The sequence below is a fragment of the Poecilia latipinna genome, unplaced genomic scaffold, assembly GCF_001443285.1.
Source record: "Poecilia latipinna isolate Pla-1442-1.1 unplaced genomic scaffold, P_latipinna-1.0 Scaffold54, whole genome shotgun sequence".
NCBI lineage: Eukaryota > Metazoa > Chordata > Actinopteri > Cyprinodontiformes > Poeciliidae > Poecilia > Poecilia latipinna.
The window spans coordinates 623,983-646,533 of NW_015112670.1; the positions used below are offsets into that span (position 1 = coordinate 623,983).

The 22,551-nt window shown below is 33.9% G+C and overlaps 3 protein-coding genes and 1 long non-coding RNA gene across 4 annotated transcripts in view; 2 read left to right on the top strand and 2 right to left on the bottom strand.

The window, feature by feature from the left end:
- Positions 1-553, bottom strand: part of LOC106960439 (meprin A subunit beta-like) — a 10,468-nt gene extending 9,915 nt beyond the window's left edge. The window contains exons 1-2 of the mRNA XM_015053548.1: positions 416-553; positions 72-90 (exon numbers count right to left, since the gene is read on the bottom strand). Of these exons, the coding sequence (XP_014909034.1) occupies positions 72-90; positions 416-484 (88 nt within the window). The 5' untranslated portion in view covers positions 485-553. The remainder of the gene's footprint in view (positions 1-71; positions 91-415) is intronic.
- Positions 554-1,392: 839 nt separating this feature from the next.
- Positions 1,393-6,932, top strand: LOC106960394 (uncharacterized). Its single transcript, XM_015053479.1, has 9 exons — positions 1,393-1,537; positions 2,783-2,813; positions 2,932-3,335; positions 3,437-3,490; positions 4,530-4,781; positions 5,755-5,808; positions 6,177-6,218; positions 6,309-6,349; positions 6,429-6,932. The coding sequence occupies exons 1-8, from the start codon at positions 1,504-1,506 to the stop codon at positions 6,329-6,331; spliced, it is 894 nt and encodes a 297-aa protein (XP_014908965.1). The 5' UTR covers positions 1,393-1,503; the 3' UTR covers positions 6,332-6,349; positions 6,429-6,932.
- A 2,055-nt stretch (positions 6,933-8,987) lies between these two features.
- Positions 8,988-10,460, top strand: LOC106960461 (uncharacterized). The gene is made up of 5 exons (XR_001427573.1): positions 8,988-9,020; positions 9,205-9,465; positions 9,887-9,940; positions 10,253-10,288; positions 10,387-10,460. It is a non-coding gene; the product is annotated as an uncharacterized LOC106960461 (long non-coding RNA).
- A 3,955-nt stretch (positions 10,461-14,415) lies between these two features.
- On the bottom strand, positions 14,416-21,379 carry LOC106960215 (meprin A subunit beta-like). Its single transcript, XM_015053197.1, has 14 exons — positions 21,202-21,379; positions 20,381-20,399; positions 20,249-20,278; positions 20,104-20,129; positions 19,919-20,003; positions 19,521-19,638; positions 19,092-19,270; positions 18,459-18,677; positions 17,270-17,440; positions 16,419-16,649; positions 15,772-16,224; positions 15,493-15,666; positions 14,843-14,951; positions 14,416-14,652 (listed from the first exon to the last, which is right to left on the bottom strand). The coding sequence occupies exons 1-14, from the start codon at positions 21,283-21,285 to the stop codon at positions 14,574-14,576; spliced, it is 1,977 nt and encodes a 658-aa protein (XP_014908683.1). The 5' UTR covers positions 21,286-21,379; the 3' UTR covers positions 14,416-14,573.
- Between the last annotated feature and the right edge of the window lie 1,172 nt (positions 21,380-22,551).

Sequence of the window (22,551 nt, forward strand, 5' to 3'; positions counted from 1 at the left end):
TTGATTTTTTGTATTTAAAATAAAAAAAAAAAAAAAAAAAAAAAAAAAAAAAAATCCATGGGAGAACTTACCCACTATCTCTGCTTCCACCTGAATTCAAACATAAAAATAAATAAATAAATAAATAAAACCTAAAACAATTTAATATACAATAAACTGTTTTTTCAAAGCCAGACTACTTAAGGTCAAGGAAAAATGTTTTATTTTCACTACTTAAGTGAAAGGAATTTTTTTTAATTAAAAGACATAATTAGAAGTAAAGATGTATTCATTCATCCCTCTATTACTTATATAGAGATATAACACACTAAAAATGCAAAACAGTGTAATTTTAAGATCATTTAAACCGTTTTCTAAAACATGAAAACAGATGCTACATTTCATAGGACAGGACAACAATAGACAAAACACTTACCTCTGGGAGGGAGTGTGCTGATGAAACAGCCAAGTTTACCATAAGAAGAATGTAGCTTTTTACCCTCATGATATGTCTGGATTGAACCTAAATATTAAAACTTTTAAATCAAGGTGTTCCTCAGTCAGACAATCCAGTCAGCTGGGTTACTGTGCCTCTCTCTTATTTGTGTGGATCTTTAATACCTTCAGCTGCCTTATCTAAAACAGCATATTTTCCAGGTTAAACAAAACTTAATGATTGATAGAGAAGCCCAAATGATTTCCTGGATAATGTTTTACAGATCTAATTTGCATAGATAAAATGTTTTATTTTCACCACATACTTTCATTTACATTGTGTTCAGTCAACAGAACTTAGTCAAATCAAATTTTGAGAAAAAAAAAAACAAAAAAACTATTCAAATTTATTTTCTTTTTAGGTTTTGAAGTTTGTACCCAGATAGAACTTATTGTTTTATGGTGATTCCTTACAGAATGACAATCTTAACATATGCAGAATTTAGCATTGAAGATACTGGTTTCCTGTAAGTTAAAGGTCCTGGGATACTAATGCAAATCAGAAAATACACAAGTAGCTGTGTCAGAGGATTTATTTATTTATTTTTTTTTCTTTTTGTGAAATGCCTTGAAATGGCATGTGTTATGAATTGACATTATACAAGCTGAATTGAATACTAAAGCTTTAGAAGCTGCAACTGATAGGAGGCAAAGAATTAAGACTTAAGTTAAATTCACAGTGGCTTAAATCATTCCCCCTCTCGCCCCCCAAAAGTGATTTTGGAAAAAATAAATAAATAAATAGAAGACAGACAAGAAAAGACAGAAAAAAAACTATTAGGAAGGTGACGATTTACATAAGTGTCGTAACTGACTGTTTTACGATAATGTGAGAGAAAAAGTCAACGCTTCAATTCTCCAGCAGATGGAGCCTTTGCCCAGAAAAATAATATCAACTCCAGCGATTGGATTGTGACAGTAAGACAAGCGGAAGCAGGGCGTCTTTGCCTTCGTAATTACTCCGTCGTTCACATTAATTCCCTTCCTTCTGCTTTTATTGCAGTCATAATCCGCATATTTGCTGCTAAAATGGCTCTCACATACGAGGAACCACAACCAGAAAGTAAGTTTGTTAATATTTATTTTCGAATAAACGAAAGTTTACTTTTTGATGATTTCATTCATTCCCGACTTGAACAGGTACTAGGTGATTTTTTTATGTATCCGATTATGAAACACACCTTAATTTATGTGTTATACATAATTGTTATTCTCGGGTTAGTCTCACAGTCTTACAATAAAAAGAGACAATAAGTTAGAAACTTATTCTGCTCTGCAGAGTTCAGGCCTACCCGGCCTGAACTCTGCAGGCTGCATTGGCTGCGGTTGACTTTTATTTCACACATTATGTTGTCCAAATCCCTCTGTTTTAACTTCACATAGAAGATGTGTGTGTTTGTAAAGTATTTTTCTAGTTTCCTACGATTTAAAACTTTCTAAGAAATCATTTTTACTGCGTCATTTACCAGCATCGGCCTATTTTAAAAACTATGTGGCCTATACGAGTGAATATTATGTCACTGCTGTATAGAGGACCCATAAATTGTATTTTTCTACCGTTACATATAAAGCGACTACTCCTTTGCCAGAACGTGATTAAGAATCGTAGAATAAGAGAGAAGGTTTGAATAAGTCTTGTATGGATCAAAGTAACGAAAAATAAATGCCTTTTAGATAATTTCCTACAGTATTAGAGTGCATTCTTAACTTTTCTCAAAGGTTTCACTTCCTTTATCTGAGGAGTTACTGTGAATGGCAAATAATCATCTCAAATGTCATCTGAAGGCGAGTTTATGAAATATATATTCAAATCACACAAATCACAGAGAGTTGCATTTTAATTGCAGTCCAAATTTACAATACAATTACAACATAAAATATTGTAATCTTTGTCAGGAGACACAAATAAATGCAGAGTCATTAACTTTTCAGCAATCAAGAGCAAACATGTGGCAACAGGGGATTTTCTTTTGAGCAGGAAGAAACCTTTAGCAGAACCAGGTTCAGTAAATTTAAGTCATCTGCTTTAATTTGGAGATATTAGTGTTACTATTTAAACTCTCAGCAGCACCTTACATCCACTGACCATCAGTTTCTACTAATTTGTGCTCAACATATGTAACAAATGAACAGATATTAGGGAGTTCCATTCTGACTTTAATATTTCTTTTTCTCTTAGTGTCACATTTTTACAATATTTTCTTCTACTCTATTTATTATACACTTTTCAGAATATTAAGTTGATGCTTTTGAATATTATTGCTTTGTAATCTAGTAATCCTGGCCATATTGTGTTTTCATTTTAAAGGTGGGAAAGGCCTTCCCACCCAGGAAAGTGGGTATGTTTATCCATTGTCTTCCTTTTACTTTCATTTTGATAAATGCCAGCATTTTCAAATTTAAACTAATATTTTCTAAATGAAACTGCGTGCAAACACATTCCTTTGTCTGTTACAGTGATGCAGGTTTCTCAGCTGACATGAAGCACGTCTCCAGTGACAATTACATTGCTGGATGTGGGTTGCCCAATGCAAATAAAACGAGTTCTGTGAGACCCATGTTTATTGAGGCAGAGATCTCCGAGCTGACAACGAAGGAAATGCCAGTGGTGTTTGAGCCTAATTACTGTGCGTTTACCGGGGAAGAGTTGGGTGAAGCGAGAAAGTGGAAGCAGTCAAGCCCTGACCCGGAAGAGCAACCATTTCCAGGAAAGATGGACGGAGGACTGAAAGAAGTGTTCGCTCCGTGCCGCCCGAGACAGAAAGCTCGGGAAAAAATTCAAAAGAGACATCCGAGGGTTCCAGGGAAAAGAATTACTGATCGCTACAGCACAAAATTAAAGTGGAAAACCTTGATTGGTAGTATGAAGTTAGAAATCTATTTATATCTCCTGTGCTCAAAGTTAAAGAAACAATATGCATGATAAATAAACACACATTGTATTTCTTGTCTGTTTTTACAGTGTGTTGTTCCATGATGACAATGCAATTAGTTGGTGTCTGTGATGCGTCGGCTGGTATGTTCTTAAAAACTTTTCAATATACTCCACTTCAAACCACCAGAAACATTTCACTTACAAAACAATAATTATTAAAGCAGTGATATGGCTTATATTCATCTAGCTTAAGTGTAAAATTGATCGTCATTGAATAATGCAGGTTCACCACTTTCAATAAAATATACTAAGGTTAATGACCCAATCATTAGTTAAAGTTGGAAAGCTAAAACTAATTATGACTTAGTTCAAACCTTCAGGATTTGACAGAAAAATTCAGAGAATCTATGATTCACTCTTACCTTTAGGGAAACCAAAATACTCTCTTATGAAGACAGGAAGAAGCCATCTGTGTGGATAGGGATGAATACTAACTAGAGCGGGAATGTTAGTGCCCGACGGTAAAATTACAACAATCATTTTCCTCTACTCCACTATTAGAAAAGCTTCAAGAAGTTGATTTGTAGCCAACAATGATGAAGCATCTACTAAAGGTAGTAGGTATGTAAACTGATGTGATATCAAGTCTTTTATATTTTATCTGTTTTGACAATTGTTGATTGAAATCTGCGCTATATAATACAAGTAGAGTTTTAAGAGAAGTCCTTTCTATCATCTGTGGCTGTCAAAGATTAACTGATCTCTCATTCCTAACAAGACTTTGCTGCTTTACTCTCCAAATTAAATTGCAAAATAAAATAACACCACAAACTATGAGACATTTCCACTAGCAACTATTATTTTTTTTTGCATAGTGTATACTCTTGTTTTTGTATAAAAACCACGTATGTTCTCCAAAGAAATGTTTACTTTATATTTATATGTTTGTGTATTTACGTGTGTCTTGCCAGATCTGAAGAAAGAAGAATAATTACAAGACTTTGTTTTAAACTTGTTACTCTTAGAACTAGTACTGGCCATTATACTTATCTTAAGACTTGTCTTATTTTAACATCTTTTTAACATGATGTGCTAACATAAAACCGAAAGTTTGAGTAAAAAAGTTTGTTAGTTGTTTTTATTTAAGTCACTGTTTTATTTTCTCACGTTGGACCCACAGGCTCTTGCTTCACCTGCATGGACAAGGCCAGATGTCCAGACCTGATAACGATATATGTGAAAAATGATCGTCTGGTCTATGACAGACCCACTGAAGAAGAAATCCCAAAGTGTTCTGGAGCCCCTCCAATCACACAGAACTGCTTTGTGTGCCGGTCTCAGTCAGACGTGAACATCTACTGTCCCAACAACATCACAACATTTGAGGCGGAGGATTGCAATGGCTCAAGAATCACAAACATCATTAAAGGGTGTAAGTATTTCATAAAGCACTTATGCTGAACTCGGCATACGTACTGAGTTCCTCATTATGGAAGGAACTTAGCTGCAGTTCCTTTCGTAATATTTTTAACTCCTTGAATATTTTATGTGTTGACATATTTTCATCACAAACTTATGCAATAGATTAGAGCTGCCCAGGACATCAAACTGACATCATTATCACAATATCAGTACGCGTAGTATCACAATCACAAAGGGCCACTTGGACGCAATATTTGGTAGAATCTCATATTTGAAGTGTTTTGCTTTCTCATCCTGTATAACCTCTAAGGTACTCTAAGGTAAAGTATCACAAATTTCTGAAATTATGCAACCATATAACAGACAACACAAAATCGTGTGTAAAAGAGATATTGTTTCAACATTCTTAGAAAAAAAAATACATTTGTGTTTTGTAAAAAATATTTTTGCTGCAATTATTGCTGCAGGTGTATAGGGATATTTCTGTTCCAGCTTTTAATAGAAAGAATCTGTAAATTTTATCTAATCTTCTTTGCAACATAGCTCAAGGTCAATCAGCTTAGACGAGGAGTGTCTTTGTACAAATCTTACTTGAGATTGTTAATTGGTTTTAGGTCTACATTTTTTTCCCACTTATTTCACTTTTTCTCTACAGTTTCAACTCATGTTTTAATCATTTATTCAAAGAATATTGAAATGGAGATGTATTTAAAGTGTTGAAACTTTGGGGACTCTTTTCAGTCCAGAAAGATTTGAAATTTCATATCACAGTTTTGACATTTTAAAGTAAACTGAATAAAATATATGATATACCAGTTCTTATGCATTCTAAAGTCAAAACAAAAGTTATACGTTTGGACTTATCATATCAAACTTTCATATTTTTTTCTGTCAGGATAAGAATAAAAAAAAAATCTCCTTTCCTCTCTTGTCAAGTCTTTTGTCCATTCATGTCAATTTTATGTTTCATTTTTTGCCTTCAGGTGATGTGCAGCAGAAGTCTTACTCTGCACCTAATGGACCAGCTAACAAAGCGAGTATGTATACGGCTTGGATCACAACACTATTGGCCTTTGCAGGTCATCGAAATTAACTGTGATAATTGTCAACAAAGCACAGCTTTCTAGAGCTCTTTCTTTTATTGCAATGTGGCAGAAAATAAAGGGTGACAATGCTGGTTGGCACTGTCAGCTGGCATTGTCTGTGCAAGTGTAAAGCCATTTACAGCTGGACAGAGAACTGATATCAGTACAAATGGTTCTTTCTCTACCACTGAGCCCTGAGACAAACAGCAGGGCTGTCTTAATCTGTTCAGAAGCAAAAAACAATTCAAAATGCTTTTGGAAATGTATTTAACATCTAGTTTTTGTTCCAATACTATTTGCTATTTTTGCTTCATTTGTAGGTCCCACTCGTATACTTACTGGACTCGTGTGTATTTTGGTTGGTATGTATTATGGATCTTGATGGTGGGATAAATCCGCTAACCTTTCTGTTTTTGCTTTGACTCAACTTGACTTGTGTTGTCATTTTACAGTTGCTGTTGTGATGCTGCTCTGAATCACCGTGATCTACATTGTGAGTGTGCCTGGTTGGGAAGACAGAACTTGCTATTAGATGGTCATCATTTGTGCTTGCATGTAATTTTTATTTTCAGGTCTGGAAGAATCAAGATGGTTGGTTAAATTTTTCATAGATTTGGATTCTTAAATAATTCTTTACATTTTCTGATATTTTTTTTGTCTGATATTTTCTTTTTTTAATCATATATGCATAATAAACTCAAAAATCAAATAATCCCAAAAATAAAGTAAGTCAGCTGTGATATTTTTAATCTCTAATTATTTCCAGTAACACCATTTTGTATTTGTTAACATTATAGGAAATGTGATGAAAACATTAAAGTAAATCCAGGTAGAAACTGCTCCCATAGACACTGTTACTCCCTTGATTCTTTTTTTGTTGCTTGCTATTTTCCACTTGTGGATTTGTATTTTTCTTTGCAGTTAACTACACTTTTTATTATTGCTGTGATTTGCTAATCAATCAATTGCTATGTCAAGACAAAATTTTTCCGCTTACTTAATTTTTAAATGCATGCTAGTCTTATTGACATATTACTATTTGCAATTGATAAACAATAAAAATACTTCCAACATGATATGGTTTTGGTTATTTAAAGCTATTGTGATTTCAGTAAGTCATAATTATTTTTATATTGCCCACTTTTTTGAAAATCAAAAATCACCACTAATGAGAACAAGATTACTGTGTGGGCAGATATCACTGTTCAAAACTCTGCTTCTTTGAAGCATCAATAAAGCATAAAGTGTATTAAAGTGTCACAGTGAATCTATTAAACCAGTCTCTGAACTCTGACTATGATTTTTTTCCCCCAGTTTATTTTCCCCAAAGCACATTTTACATTACAGCAACACTAACAGTAGCTCAGAAATACTTTGATTAGACCGACTGATTAGTGTCTGATGGCCTCCCCTATGACACTCAGAGGATGCAAGTTTGCATTTAAAATTAAGCCAAAACTTTTATGAGTTACAAGAGTGTTGTGTAGCAACTACTTGTTGTGAAATGGTCTCTCTCTCTCTCAATATACTGCTCTGTAAGGAACAACTTTTAAAACCTACAAGCTCATCAGCTTAGCTTGCCCAAAAATGAAAAGCCACCACGTGGTGAATGTTAAATGTTAAACACAACTTCCTGGATTAGTCAAAAACTTACCAGACAGCTTTGGGAACGGCAACTGATCATGATGCACGCTTTCACAAAGCAAAGGACAAAATGTAAGTTTGTTTTTTGTTTTTTTTCAGTTTCTGATTAGTCTGGCTTGAATAAGTCACTGAGAAACCTTGTATATTTTGCTGAGTTTTAATTTTCTTTCACTTATCGTAAGCCTCGAAAACAGCTCCTGAGAAACTTCGGTGGTTAACCCACACCCCTAGCCTGAACTACCATTATGATCATCCATATTGTTCTGGGTTGAATGTGATTAACACATTGAGTATCAAAGCTTTTAACAGTTTTCATTCAAAGCTTTTAACGGTTTTCATTCAAAGCTTTTAACGGTTTTCATTCTTGGCAGGTAACACAGGAATACCTAGTATTCCTGGTATTGTTCAGGTATTCCACAGTTTTTGACTAGCAATACTTAATCGTAATAATGATGTGTTAATGTCAAATGCCAGAGTCTTTGAAAATTATTTGCTAAATAAATATAGGATAATGCTGTATCAAACAGAAGGTGTGTTTAGAATTATTTACAAACGTTTGAAATGTTAGTCTGGATACCTGCACAATCAAAAGAGAGGAAATGTTTGCTACATTCTCATTTATTGAATTTATGAAACAGATCCATCTAAATGTTACATAAATATGTTAAACTGATGCCTGGAACAGTGTTGCAATTGTCAACCCTTTTGTTTCTGCTTTTGATGAAATCCAAAAGCAGAAACAATCCAAAAGCATTTTGGACGACACGACTGCCTTACCTGCAGGGACAAAAGCAGATGCCCAAACAAAGATCCATGTTTAGTTTAGAAACTAGTTTAGTTTAGATTTCCCATCCTCTTTTTAGGTAATGAAACACACAAGAAACCTTATCCTCTGAGATATAAATCTGTGCTACTCACTATGTCATGGTTATATGTAATAAAACATTATGAAAGCAGAAGCACTTAAGACAGCAGCCATTACAGAGACTCCATGAGTTGCATCATGTTTTCTGAAATGGAGGGCAGAAAAGGTGCAGTAGAAGATCTGAAAAGACAAAATCACAATAACTTATTTTGTTGAAAAATAATAGGATAGGGATATGATATTAAATCTAGGTCCACTGCATGCATAAATGAAAACCATTATTTGTTATTCTTTGTTACCCATTTCAATGCAGTTTTATAGTTTTTGTCACTTTAAAAAACCCTATAATTGTGTTTGACTGAATTACAATATGGAGTGTACCATATTGCTGTCATATTGGAATTTCTTACAAAGATATAAAAGGATGTTTATAGAAAAAAAAGTAACACGATAGACATCAAGTCTATTTTGTTACAATTCTTAAGTAGAAAAAGTAATTTGGCTACTTTGTCGAATTACTTCTCAAGTTTCTTCAGCAATTTAATATATACATTTTAAATCAATTCTCATAAGTAGAAATGCACTTTTATTTCTCTTACAGTGTCTCTTTGCTATCTAGTAACTGTGATACTCACTATCTGTCCTGGATTTGCTGGTATGTTTGTAAACACTTTTAATCCCTTATTTTTATTTAATTGTTTAATATGATGGGCCATAAAATGTAACTATCCTTGTTTGATGAGTAATGTATTTTTTTTAAAACAGGTTTATTATCTTTTAACTTTTACCCAGTGAACGTGAAGCACATTATATGTTTCATTTTATCCAAGTTTCTCTAGATTGGACGACGCATGACTGCTTTACCTGCAGGGACAAGAGCAGATGCCCAAACATAGAGAGGATTTTTGGACCTCATGACTCCCTTCTCTTTGAAAAAGAACTTAAAGAAAACATCCCAAATTGTTCTGGAGTTCGTCCAGTAGGAAAGAACTGCTCGGTGTGCCATTCCGACTTCACCATCAAAATCTACTGTCCAATAAACATCCAGAAATTTGAGGCAGAGACGAATGGACTGAAAATTACCAACATATCTAAAGGGTGTAAGTAAGGCATTGCAAAACATTTATCTTTGATGATGTTAAGTGACTGTTGTTTCACCACTGAAATAACATTATTTAATTGCAAATCTGCTTTCTACTGTAATTTGAGAAAGGAGGCGAGACAAGAGTGAGTCAGATTTACAGAAGTACTTCATAAATCTATGACTAAACATAAGAATAAAAAACACATTGTCCTTTATTGGTTTCATGTGACCTACGTGAACAATAGTTCCTGCTGAAACAATGACATTTTAATGTAATATATATATAAAATAAATATTTAAATAATAATAATAGTAATAATAATAATAATAAATAAATAAAAATATAGAATACAAATATTTTTATTTTATTATATATTATTATTATTATATAAATATATGTTTTATTTGAATATTTTTTTTATTTCTTTCTTTTGTAGGTGAAGAAGAGCAAAACACCAACCCTAGATTCCACGGACCGACTACTGGTGCAAGTACGCATACACACACAACAGATGCATAGCACATTGTTGCTGCCAGGTGGCTGATTTACCATATCTGATAAAAATACTATTTAATGTGTATATCTAATAACGTGCTCAGTGAGTATTTAAAATAGACTGCATGCTTTAACTTTATCTGGTATCAGTCTGCAGTGATTATAGTTTACAGAGTGCTACAAGTAAGCATGTTATTTGCCTGATTGAAAAACCAATACTTTTATAATGAAGATTCACTTTTAAATTGAACATACATATATAGCAAAATTAACGCTAATGCTGCTTGATTTCCTTATCCCAATAAAGGCCAGATTTCTGCACACACTGGAGTAATATGTGTTGGTATGTATTACTGTGTACACATTACAAGTACAATAAAGGTCTACTTTCTGAAAGTAGGTTAACTCAGTGAGTGACAAAAATGTGTTTCTATATTACAGCTCTTCTTTTCATCTTGTCTGGGTGATCTTAAACAGAGTAAGTATGATTCATCACACAACTTTCAAAACATTTTACTGAAAAACTTAACAGTCCTAAATTTAGTTTATGCAGTGACATCTGATGTTTTCCTGTCTTCAGAAAATTTTGTATCAATGAATTATGAGCTTTGAATAAAACAACAACAACAACAACAACAACAACAAAACAAACATTTACAATACAGTAAGTCTGCAGGTACTGCAGAAACATACATAGACTCAGAAATGTATTACTGACCACTAGAGGGAAGTAGTAATCCATTCACCAGAAAAGGAGAGCCAAAACATGTTTAATCTAATTTTAGGGCTGATTCAAGCCAGACTTATTGTACTGAATGATATGTTTAACTAAATTTGACAGTGAGGAGAAAAGACTGGCCATGTAAATGCAAAATATTTCAACCACCGAAATGGATTCTCTATCCAGTCGCAATCCTGTCAACTTTGCTTGACAGCAACTTCTTAACATTTACAGTATTTTTAATCATTTGTTTTCTGTCATTTCCACAGATGCTCATTCACAGGGAGAGAAAATAAAGATGTCAACACATTTCAAAAATGTTTAATTGATTATGATTTGAGTTCATTTTAGAAAAAAAATAACCAGTGAAGTTTTTATTTTATTTTATATATTGTTAGGCCTAATATTATCCATACCCCTGTCAACAACATGTTTCTTCTGACTGCAAGTAACATTGTTGCTTTGGATGGGCCCAGCAAGAATCAACTTGAATCCAAAATATGAGTGTAAACTGTTTTTCTTTTTCAGAACTAATACTGGGTTTTTTTCATTGTTTTATTATTTCTTTGTTATCTATAGCAAAGCTGTTTTAGCCATATCTATAAAGCAATACATATTAAGTATCTTAATTGATTAAAAGTATATAAAGTCATACTTTCAGTCTCAGCTGCAGTGGTGACAGTCAGGGGGAGGGGACTTTTCTTTCAACTGGAAGAAATACACAGAGAAACAAACATCATGGCTGAAATGAAGTCAAAACATGAAAACTACTGAGCATAATATAATCACAGATGTGTTAATAAAACAGAAACACAGACTCAGAGATCTAAACATAAATAGTTCTAAAACTGAACATATAAAATGAAAGAACAACTGGAAAAAAGTTATTAATTGGTTTTAAAGACATTGTTACATTGATAGAAAACATTTAGAGGAAATTCTATAACAGGTGATTATATCAAGGTTAGGTTCAAAAGTTGCAATTAACTTCCAGAAAACAAAGTTATATTAGGCACTGGTTGATGGCACAAGGTGGATATAGCCACAACAGATCAAATAGATTATTTGTCTAGTCAAAAACCAGCTAAAAATGGAAATATTTTCCATGTAGTTAGTTGATTAGGTCATAACCAGTCATGAATCTGAAACTCAATTGTGAAACTGTAATTTCTAGACAGTTTGATCCATATTTGACCACATGAGTATCCAGATCATAGATACAAGGTAAAAGTGCAGCTGCTGTCCACAGCAAAGTTAGGGGGGCAGTCACATCATCATCATCATCTTCATCATCCATCCAAGCAGGTAGGAGTGCCATGTTCTTTTGGATGAAAATGTTTACATACTACACTGATATTAAAGCCAGGTTGTTCAGGCCCTGTACAGATGCTTCAGAAGAAACTGCAGATTGATCACAAACAGAAATTATATATACCAAATGTGACGGATCAATATTTAAGATGAGCAACTTCACTTGACTAACAGTAAAGTAAATCAGAGGCCATAATATGTAATTTATGTTACATAAATCATGAGTGTAGCTTTTAATTAATCTAGCCTCTTAATTTTTCCAACAAAATGCTTAGGAGGAATTAGCCTGTATCCACTCCACTCCAGTTTAATAGGCATAACTTATGTATGGTGACATTTGGTGCATGCTGATAGCTGTTAGAGTGGGGATAGAAGCCAAATTTTTCAGGAGAGAAGCTAAAGATGCTGCAACATAAGGGCAATAAAGTTATTATATAAAGCATTTTCCTGAAACGGCTATTGTTAAAGACCCTCTATATGATGGAAAAAAGAAACGATCTACTTCTCTGACCTTCTTTTGTCTGTTGTTGGATCTCTTTTAGTTTCAGTAAATCATGAGCAGCATGACTGCTGCACTCTGCACATTGGGCTTCAATGTGATTTTGAGGGACAATTAAATCTGATGTGTTATGTAATGAAAAGCTTTTCTTTTTGTTTATTCCAGATAATCAATGATATTAAATTAAGAAATTAACAAAGCTGGAATTTTCTGCATAATTGCCAGAACAAAACTTATATACTGATATTTATCTCCCAGAATACCAAAAAACTTACCTTCACTGGACAACAAAGACAGTCATAAATGTTGACCATCCATGCCCAGTATAGAGCATAGAGGCCATGTTTGTACTAAAAACTGGAAACGCATTATAGTCTGGTATAAGTATTTATTATGTAAAAATGCCTGCAGTTGCCCTCTTTTTTTCCTGGGAATACAAATAATGGATTTCACTTCAGCTTTTACTGCTACAAATACCATATACTCATAACAGTATTCATAATAGAGCAGGGAAGAAGCAAAAGATCAACAGAAGGGACAGTGTGGCAGGCAAAGGTGGCAAAGAACATACAAGTGAAAGGAGGTGGAAAAAAATGAAGAGGAAGACCCTTGCACAGATGAGATGTAAGGAAAATGCTGCAAGGCTTGGTGAAACCTATGTCTCTATGTGAAGCCAATGGATAGATTTTTTTGTACCTTGAACTGCAGGTGAGGAGACAAAAGTCTAAGCCAAAGCAAAAATTATATATGAAAAAGAGAGTGTGTGTTTGCTCTGTCTCCTCCAACCCCGTGTCATTTGCAGTGGACAGCTGTTCACACAAAGGCAGATTCTGCTTCAGGTTTCTGTCTGTTAAAGAGCAGTTCTGCTTTCATGCATGATCAGTCGGAGCAACTGCTGCAAAATTAAAGACTTGATGCAATCAGATGGGTTTCCATAGTTTTTGGTACTAACTGGAATAATAAGCTGAAATGACCTGGCTACTAAAACAAGAATTGAAAATATACCAAAAGTGGTGTCTTGAGAAAATGGAGCGTCTGTTGAAAATTTCTTTGCTGACAAAATCAGTAGGGAATTGGTGACCTTCTAAATAATTCAATCACTTGTTGTAATTTGTGTGTAGTTATGTCTACATTTTATTTTTATTTGCAAAATGCTGTGAGATCACATTCATTGTGAATTGGTGCACTGCAAATAAAATTAATTAAACTGAATACATATTACACCCCTAAATATTTATGAAATCTCACCATACCATCCTCACTCATGATTTAATAAGGGCTTTTATTTGCACATATTCCTATTTCTTATTTGTTGAGGGAAATCTATAGAGTTAGCTCCCTTTCACTATTATAGCTATCACTTTTATTGTTGAGCAAGGATATTTTTTTGGATTTGCTAGACTGTATGGCAGAACAATTTTCAAAACTGTTTAAAGTTTCTCTCTGTCTGTGTTATGAAACTGTTAAATCAAATGTTATCCACAGTAGTGGAAGCAGTAAAAAAGCATCAGGGGTTGAAGCCTGAGGTCAATAAAAGCCACATTGTTAAAAGCTTTGAAAAAAAAAGCTACACAATACAGTGATGTTTAAGACAAGGAACGTTGAGTAAAATACATTCTGTGGTAGTTTATGACACCTCTACCTGAATAAAGGGCCCCACATTTTGTCTTTAAATTTTCATCAACTTTATTAAGCCACCAAGCCCAAAGATCCATAGTAAAGTATGTTAGTGTGTTGGTAAATACAGCGTTGGAAATTCAAACCCAAAACAAATCTAACACTGGTTGATCCTTCAAATTCGATAAACAGAAGGCCAACAGTAAGGTTTTTTTTTGTTGTTGTTGTTGTTTTGTTTTACCAATACTTAATACAAGAAATACATATAAAAGAAAATGTGTTCCCACCACCAAACATGTTTAAAATGCAAGTTTTTCATCCCATACAAATGCTCTTAATAAAAAAAATTTCCTTATAGTGCAGTATTTTCTTTTAATCATAGTTTTAAAAAAATGATCCATAGGGATTCAGAAGCATTACTGTTAATGTTTGTGCAAAGGCAAAATATTTGAAGGGAAGATTTACGGCTCCATAGTCTCATCAAGCCAACATAGAAATTATTGGCAGCAGGAGGGTGAGCAGCAGAGAAGCAACCAAACCAGGAGAGAACCCAGGAACACTAGAATAAAAAGAAAATAGATGATTAAAACATTTTAAAATATTTTACCTTACATATTTTGTCTGCATTATCTGCATTACAGCACTAATTGGATGTCAAGTATTTATTTTAGTATTTATTTTCTGGGATAGTTGTGGTTATAAGATTTGTACATTGTTAAGGTGAAACTATATTTGACGCTAAATCTCACCCCGTTAAGAAACATGGGCCTTCATCCCAGTTTCTAGAGCGAGCTGTGATGTTCATTGGTTGCACTTGAGGACACGGTAGGGAGTTTCCATTAACCAGAGGAGTGAGATCTACCAAAAGATTAAAAAAAATTAGTAACAGTAAAAGAAAAGGAAAATTCAGTTTCATCACCTTAACAAGTTTTTTTTTTTTTTTTAAAACAATCCTGACTTTGCGCACCCACTCAGCCCATGGGTCCTACCCCAAGATTTCTGGAGATCATACTCTACATATCCCTGTCCTCAATGTTCCCATAGAACTTGTTAGTCCACACAATGGATGAGCCAGCATTGTTTCAGTTACGGATCTCTAAGAAAATTCTTGAAGAGTCCTGTCTCTACTGGGACTCATAATGTTGATTATTTATTCCAAAGGAAGCTATGAAGAGGCCTAATTTTATTTGAGAATTTTCTAATTTTCCATAAACAACTTCAATTTTCATTCGGTTTTGGTTCTGGTTGCCACATAAATAAAACCTCAAACACCCTAACAATAGCAGTGTTGTGTTTGCCAAAGTAATACTGCTTTTGGCATCTCCCCTTTTTATTAAATAAATAGGTGGCTTTGATACGAAAGCAATAATTTGCTCTGAGCAAAGACATGCCTACTTACCTTCAAAGCTGAACATGAAGATGGCGCTACCTCCCTTCAGAAACTCCCTGGTTTGCAGTTCTTCCAAAAATGCAAAATAGTGGTACCCAACCAGAATCCCACCATAGACTGCCTCACCGTTTTCATGAAAAACTATGCTTCCATTTTTACGAGGGTTGTCCCACCAACTGATACCTGTTTATATAAAACATATTTAACATAAGACAAAGTAGATATTGTTACCACTTTATTATTAAAGATTTTCCTTACAGTAATTTCCAAATTTTGTAGTGCACCTACCATTAGAGAGGTTGTGAGTTTCATGTGTAACTTCACTCCATTGTTTTGACATTTGCATTTTCATGTCAGGGGTTTGATCCAGCATTTGGAAGGTCACTTGTTTTTGTAGACAAGGCCATTCCAGCTGGTCATCATTGTCACCAGACAAGATCTCCACATACATTCCAAGGAATGTCTTGTAGAGTACAGCAGCTATCCGGTAAGCATAGCCCTCTTTGGAGTACTGCCGTGGACTGTATATTGCAGTTCCAAAAGTACTTGTGTTTAAAAGTCTCCCTAAGTTATCAATCTGCAGGGTCACATGTGGACACTCGGTCTCAGAGAGATTGATATCATCAATGGAGAAGCCGCCTGTAGAGTTTCCTGCTCCTTTCCGAACCTCAAACACCACCTGAAAGTTTTTGGTGGCATTGAGAGAAACATGATGGAGCTTCCAGTGAGATGTTGGAGGACCTGGAAAGGATGTTTTTAGGTCACCATGATATACTATTTAAGTGCCTCGGTGCACATGTAGAAAAGCATATTATCAAACGTACTAACTGCCAGAAAATAACAACATAGAACAGAAAAGCCTTTATCATCAAGAAAATATAAGATACTTAGAGAAATTGGTAAAAGCATCCGCATGATTTCATCGCAGATATTACCAGTGATCTGTCCCATGAGGCGGAGAGTTCCTCTGGTGTCATGCTCATCCTGAAACTCTCTGATCCAGATATTAAGTTCATCTGACTCATTTCCACTGTGGAAATAGTAAAACTGCAGACATTGGACTTTACATTCCCTTTGCGTACTCATGATTTTGGTCCCAAGCCAAGCTGAATCTCCCTCTTGACCTGATGATGTGCTAGCATGGATGAAATATCCTGTTTCCTGACCTAGAATTATAAGGTTAAAAACAATGTGGTAATATCTTTCTTCCATCATCCTATATACATATTCAGGTGAAACCAGATATTTATAAACATTGCCTAATCAGACACATTTTTTCTCAATGAGTCATAGTGAGTCATATCTTTCCTGTTTGAACATGCTTTATTCCTAAATGTCAGGTTAATTAGATATGTTTGTCTAAAATTTTAAAGTTAGTATCAAATGTCTAATTCACTACATATGTGAATTAGACATTGCATATGTAGTGATGTCCAATTTTGCTTTATTTTATCAAGATCTTTCTCTCTTGTTGTTACTGAATTCAGCAAAGAGAAATAATTTTGGTATTCCAAACAGACCTAAACATTAAAAACAAGATTGGATTTAATGTGTGGCAGTGAGAAAAAATGAGACTATGTATCTTTTTATAACAGCATGTAAATGTAATGTAAACATAAATATATCATTTCAAATATTTACTGTAGTTTAAATATAAATCAGATATACATGAACATGCAATAACATTTACTTTTGAGTAAATTTGAACTTCATCCTGTGTCTGATAATTGTGCTATGCACAAACTATTTCATGCTTTATAATATAAAATGTAATGAATATGCTTACCATTTTCTCCGTTTCCAGCAGGCATAGTGGTGTGGTCAGTGCTTGGACCCCTACTGACTTGTGTAACCACCTCCCACTCACTGCCACTCTGTGCACAGCTGCTCATTTGACTCATTTGGCACATCATCCCATTAGAAAAGTCACAGAAAAACATAGAGGCAATTGTGGAATCTGTTAATAAAACATTTTGAATATTTAAATATTTGTCTTGACCATAGTTTCATTATTTCATAAGTGCAAGTTAGCTAAAAGGATAGATACACCTTATATCTAGATCAAATAATACTTTGAGTCAAACCTATTAGCAACTTCTTCCTTGAGTTCAATGAGGATCAGGGGTGCAATGAAGAAATCAAATAGTCTTTATGGCATAGTATATATATATCAATAGTAACAGCCAAAAGTTTGAAATGCCACAGCCTCCACTTATCAATGGATACACACTTTAGCACATGAAGTGTAAGTCTTTAGCTTTTACGTGCCTAAATAAGATAATCTACAATTCACTTTTCATTGTTTTCTTCATTTTCCATGCTGTAGACATGTTTTATTATTGTGCTTATCAGAAAAGACCATGTTCAAGGATTATTTACACCTCTGATTTACTTAACTACATCATAGATTTATTTCCATATGTAAATAGAAATCTGTCATTGGAGGAGTCTGGTGTTAAATTATGTTAGCTTAATTCTGCATTGACTGTGCTTAAATTCGTGTGCTTGCAAAGTTTCATGCATCTGCAGGCTTTTCATTTGACAGTTTTCTATATTCAGAGCTAAGTCGTGTTTTAATAGAAAATTCATAAAACTCTTTGTACTGCATACAACAGTGTACAGTACTGTTGTGACATTGCAGTGGATATTTCAATACTGCCAAAAATGCAAAATTATTAAAGTTGTGTCTTTCCTTAATATTTACTTGATCCAAACAATGCAACATCATCTTATAACTGAATTCAATATTATGTATTTTCCCAAAAGCTTAACTAGCTCAATTGTTCCAGTTCAAAACAATTTACTTAAAATGCAATGAAAATTAGCTTCCTGAAAGTCCTGATAATTCCTGTAATATATTAGATATTTTACTTCTATCACAAGTTTGACATTATGTTGAATGTCTGTGCACAAAGTCAACTTTGACAAAATCAATTTGTTTTAGTAATTTGAATAATCAGTGTTGTAGGACTTACTGCATTTGTAGAGAAGTTTCAACTTTTGAGCATCTCGAGGACTCATATCCAGTCTTTGACCAATAACATTTTGGAATTTGTGGTCTTTGGTAATAATCGTAGAGCCATTGCCATTGCTTAATACATTTTTGCCAGAGTGCATCACTGACAGGTAGTCATATGACACATTATGGGTGGTGCTCAGATCACTGCCGAGCTTCTTAAAATAACCTTCTTGTCCTAAGAACACAAAAATACCCAAATACTGAACACAAGATTTTTTTTTTTATGGAAATAGACTTAAAAATAAATGTTATTAGTGACTGACTATTCATAATTAGACATTATATTACAGAAATACCAAATACTAGTGTATTTGGTATTTCTAATCCTGCTACAAATCTACAAAGTGGTTGAAAGACTTACTACACACTTTTTGCACAAAGTACACAATCAAACTTCTTCAAAGTTGTTAAAGTTAAATGTAGCACTGAGGAGATAATATCATACAAAATAAGCTATGCTGACCTGACTTATTGTTTTTATGTAATTATACTTCCAATCTAGCAATTACTAAATGTTTTATACCCTTATTTCATCAAACATCTTGTTGCACCAAAATGGAACAAGTACACTGTAATAAAATTATTAAACCTGCTATGACGTTGTCAAAGTTTATCTGCACATAGTCGTCCCTGTCATGCCTGATTTCCTCATGGTAGAAGCCAAGAGCATGAAGAATTGTATGTTCAACAATAGCAATGTGATCACAGCCTGCATCAATAGAGAGTTCCTGTCCGTTGAGGAATGTTCGGCCAACGTATGACCAGCACCTAGAATAGAAAAATTACAGATTATTGTGAGAAACAGCAACGTCAGTGCACAGATTATCGTTTTACTCTATACTGGTCATGGCTAATAAGTGAATGTACACTGTTTATTATTTCTCTGTCTATCTTTCATTTTTTTCTTTTTTTTGACATTGTGAATGCATTATTCCTGACACAAGACTACACACAAATATCAATGTGAAAAGTGAGTTGCATTTATTGAACCTTGCACAAATACACAAAACGTACATACCCAACTAAGTTTTGGAATGAAAGGTAATACTCCTCAGTATCCCTTGGTTTAAAGTCAATGCATGACTTCACTCTGAACTGGTCAAAAGCTCTCAAGATGACTCCTTTAGCATTCAGGTCTTTTGTCAATTAAAAAAAATAGCAGTGGAGAAAGAACAACAATAAAGACAGTTACACTCTGTAAACAGACAGATTTCAAGTAAAACAAAACATTTTCACTTTAGTCTGCTTTGGTTTCTTTTATTTTACTCAAGGTGTGACAACTACTTTTTTATGAGTATTTGCTGTATGTTCTGTTTTCAATCAATTTAATCCTTTCTTTCCTTATCAACTAGACAGCACACAATTAAAAGACATGTACATGTATATGTATATTTTAAAGTCACCCAATGACATTACCAAGGCTTTTGTCCAACACGTAGGGAACTGGAGATTTCCACAAACCGGGCCCTCCTAAAATAGTACTTCTTGCATTCTCTGGCACCTAAAATAATAATCATGAGAAAAGAATTTGTGTGACAATTTTTGTAAAACAATGTTTAAAAAAAAAGTTCAAAGTTTGCCTGCATAAATAAGAATCTTACCTCATGTATGTCATCAACTAACAAATCTAAGATAAAACATAAAAGTTAATGATTTAGTAAAAAAAAAAGAACTAAAAGGTAATACATATCCATTGTACAATTTGATGTAAACATAGTTTTTCTTTTAATAGAAAATCAGTTTTACCATCTGTGGTGTTCTTTTTCTCATCAATGTCTGCAAAAACACAAAATGACTCCTTTGGAGATCATGGTATATAAAGACCAAAAAGTAGAATTTATAAAATAATATGAAAAAACAAAACATAGTATAACTTACCAACCATATTCCCATCATCCTACAAAAAACATACATATAAGAATTAAAAAGAAAATCTTACATAAAATCTTAAAAGAAACAGATAAAATATGTTTCTTTTTGTTGTTTTGGAAAGGTAGCTGTATTTTTCTAAATTAGTCTAGAAATCATAGCAAATGACATGCACTTTAATATAGTTTTTAAAAGTTCACATTTTTTGCCTTAACCAGTTTGCTATTGTGCTGTGAGCCATTCCTGGATGTTTTTAAAGTAAAAATGGGCCCTTTCTCTTCTTTAAATCAACAATTGTTTACAATGAATAAAATGTGCATAGAGAAAGTTAAATTATTGCCTTAAGGAATCATTGAGGAAAAAAATCAGAAAAGCTTAGAGTTGGTGAAAATGTAAAGTCAAAATAAAGTTTTTACTCTTAATATGCAAAAAATCTGCGTATAGTAAGTTTAAGGATGCAAAGAAGCATCCTGAATATCTGAAACATTATCAAGACAAACAGTATCTTGTAAAAATAAATATACAAGTGAATCATCTTATTTGAGGTTTGACACATAATCCACTAATTTAACTATTAACAACAGAGATGAAGGTTTTGGTTGACTGTTAGGGAAGATTCAACATTACATTTGTGTTTTTAAGATTTGTAGATAATATGTCTAAAATGTGTTAAAAGAAAATCCATGAAATTCAGTTTATAACTCCTACTATTTCCTGTCCGACGTTTTTCTTTTTAAACTTAAAATAGATGACATTCAGTCAGTAATGTATGGTAGCTCACATAAAAAACACCTCTTGTATTTTATGTAGTAGTATGCATAGATACTTACAACGCTCATGGCGAGGGTGGATGAAACCACCAAGCAGACGACAAGAAAAATGCAGTCTTGCATCTTCTTGGCTAGTCTTAGCATTGCACAGAGTGATTAAAGAAATGCAGGCATGCAGATGTTGTAAACTCAAAAACTCATGAACAAAATATTGAATCAAACCAAAAACAGTTGTAAGGACAAGGGCTGTACTGAGACTCAGACATTTATATACACGGTCAGATGACGGCTAAAGAGGAAGAGATGGTAGTGAATCAAAACACAGCTGCTTGATATGAAATTCTAATTTTTTTATGAATAGGGGGAACCAATGCAAAAGCGGAAACTTAATTTCATGATACAGTAGAATTAAAATATCTCCTGTTCTGTAACACAACCTAGGCAGTAGAATAAATAAAGAGCAAATACCAAACCAAACTTGATCTTTCAGACTGTATACAGTATACTGCATACACACATACATAAAAGTGGTTGGACTGTATACAACTCTCAGGTATGTCTTTTGCAAACTAAGAACAGAGATATGAGACCACAGTTTGCACAACCTCAGCAAAACTGAACAATCAAAGACTGGAAAAAGCTTTTCTTGATCAAATGAGTCTTCAGTCAAAATAATCTGCATCAAGGATCTGAATTTGGCAAATGAAAGGTGGTCAAGGTGGTGGTAACTTATTAACTTAGTTAATGAGAACAAGCAAAACATTACCACCATATACTTTAGTATTACTGTTGACAATGTTCATTCCTTTTTGACCACAGTTTACCCCTCTTTCATTTGATACTGCCAGTAGATAATGTGAGGATGTGGGTTTCCTGAATATGTATTCTGGTCTATTTGGTCCCCGTGTTTTAGTGTCTTGTTCCCCTGATTAACCCCTAGTGTATTTAACCTCACCAGTGTCTCCTGCTCCTCACTGGATCCATGTAATCATTTGCCTCCTTATGTTTGTGTTTGTGTCTCGTTCACCTCTAGTTCCTGGCATTGTGTACAACTTTAAACTGCGCTAAATTTCTCCACCTTATTTTGGGTCTCACCGTCTAAATCCTCATCATCAACACACTCACTTCATGACGGATAATGCACTATTTCACAAAGCTCAAATAATTGGAAACTGGTTTCTTGAATGTGACAATGAGTTTGCTTGCCAATCCCCACCACTGTGCCGTATAACTTCAATGTGATGGAGTATTGCCTTCTCTAAAGTTATAACATAAAGACTTTATGGCCTAGATGTTGTAAACCTGGTTCTAGTAAGGTTTGCCTAGGAAAATGGGAGATAAATATGCACATATACATAAAACTGGTTGGCCCTGAGGCAGTGGCGCAAAAAGTGGGTATGCAGCGCATGC

What these genes read in the sequence shown, in the direction of transcription:
- LOC106960394 (XM_015053479.1), top strand. Translation starts at nt 1,504, where the DNA reads ATGGCTCTCACATACGAGGAACCACAACCAGAAA. An exon ending in GTGGAAAACCTTGATTGGTA is followed by an intron (nt 3,336 to 3,436) that starts GTATGAAGTTAG and finishes CTGTTTTTACAG; the next exon opens with TGTGTTGTTCCATGATGACA. An exon ending in TGTCTGTGATGCGTCGGCTG is followed by an intron (nt 3,491 to 4,529) that starts GTATGTTCTTAA and finishes TTGGACCCACAG; the next exon opens with GCTCTTGCTTCACCTGCATG.
- LOC106960215 (XM_015053197.1), bottom strand. Translation starts at nt 21,285, where the DNA reads ATGCTAAGACTAGCCAAGAAGATGCAAGACTGCATTTTTCTTGTCGTC. An exon ending in CGTGTTGGACAAAAGCCTTG is followed by an intron (nt 19,639 to 19,918) that starts GTAATGTCATTG and finishes AATTGACAAAAG; the next exon opens with ACCTGAATGCTAAAGGAGTC. An exon ending in TGCTGGAAACGGAGAAAATG is followed by an intron (nt 16,650 to 17,269) that starts GTAAGCATATTC and finishes TTATAATTCTAG; the next exon opens with GTCAGGAAACAGGATATTTC.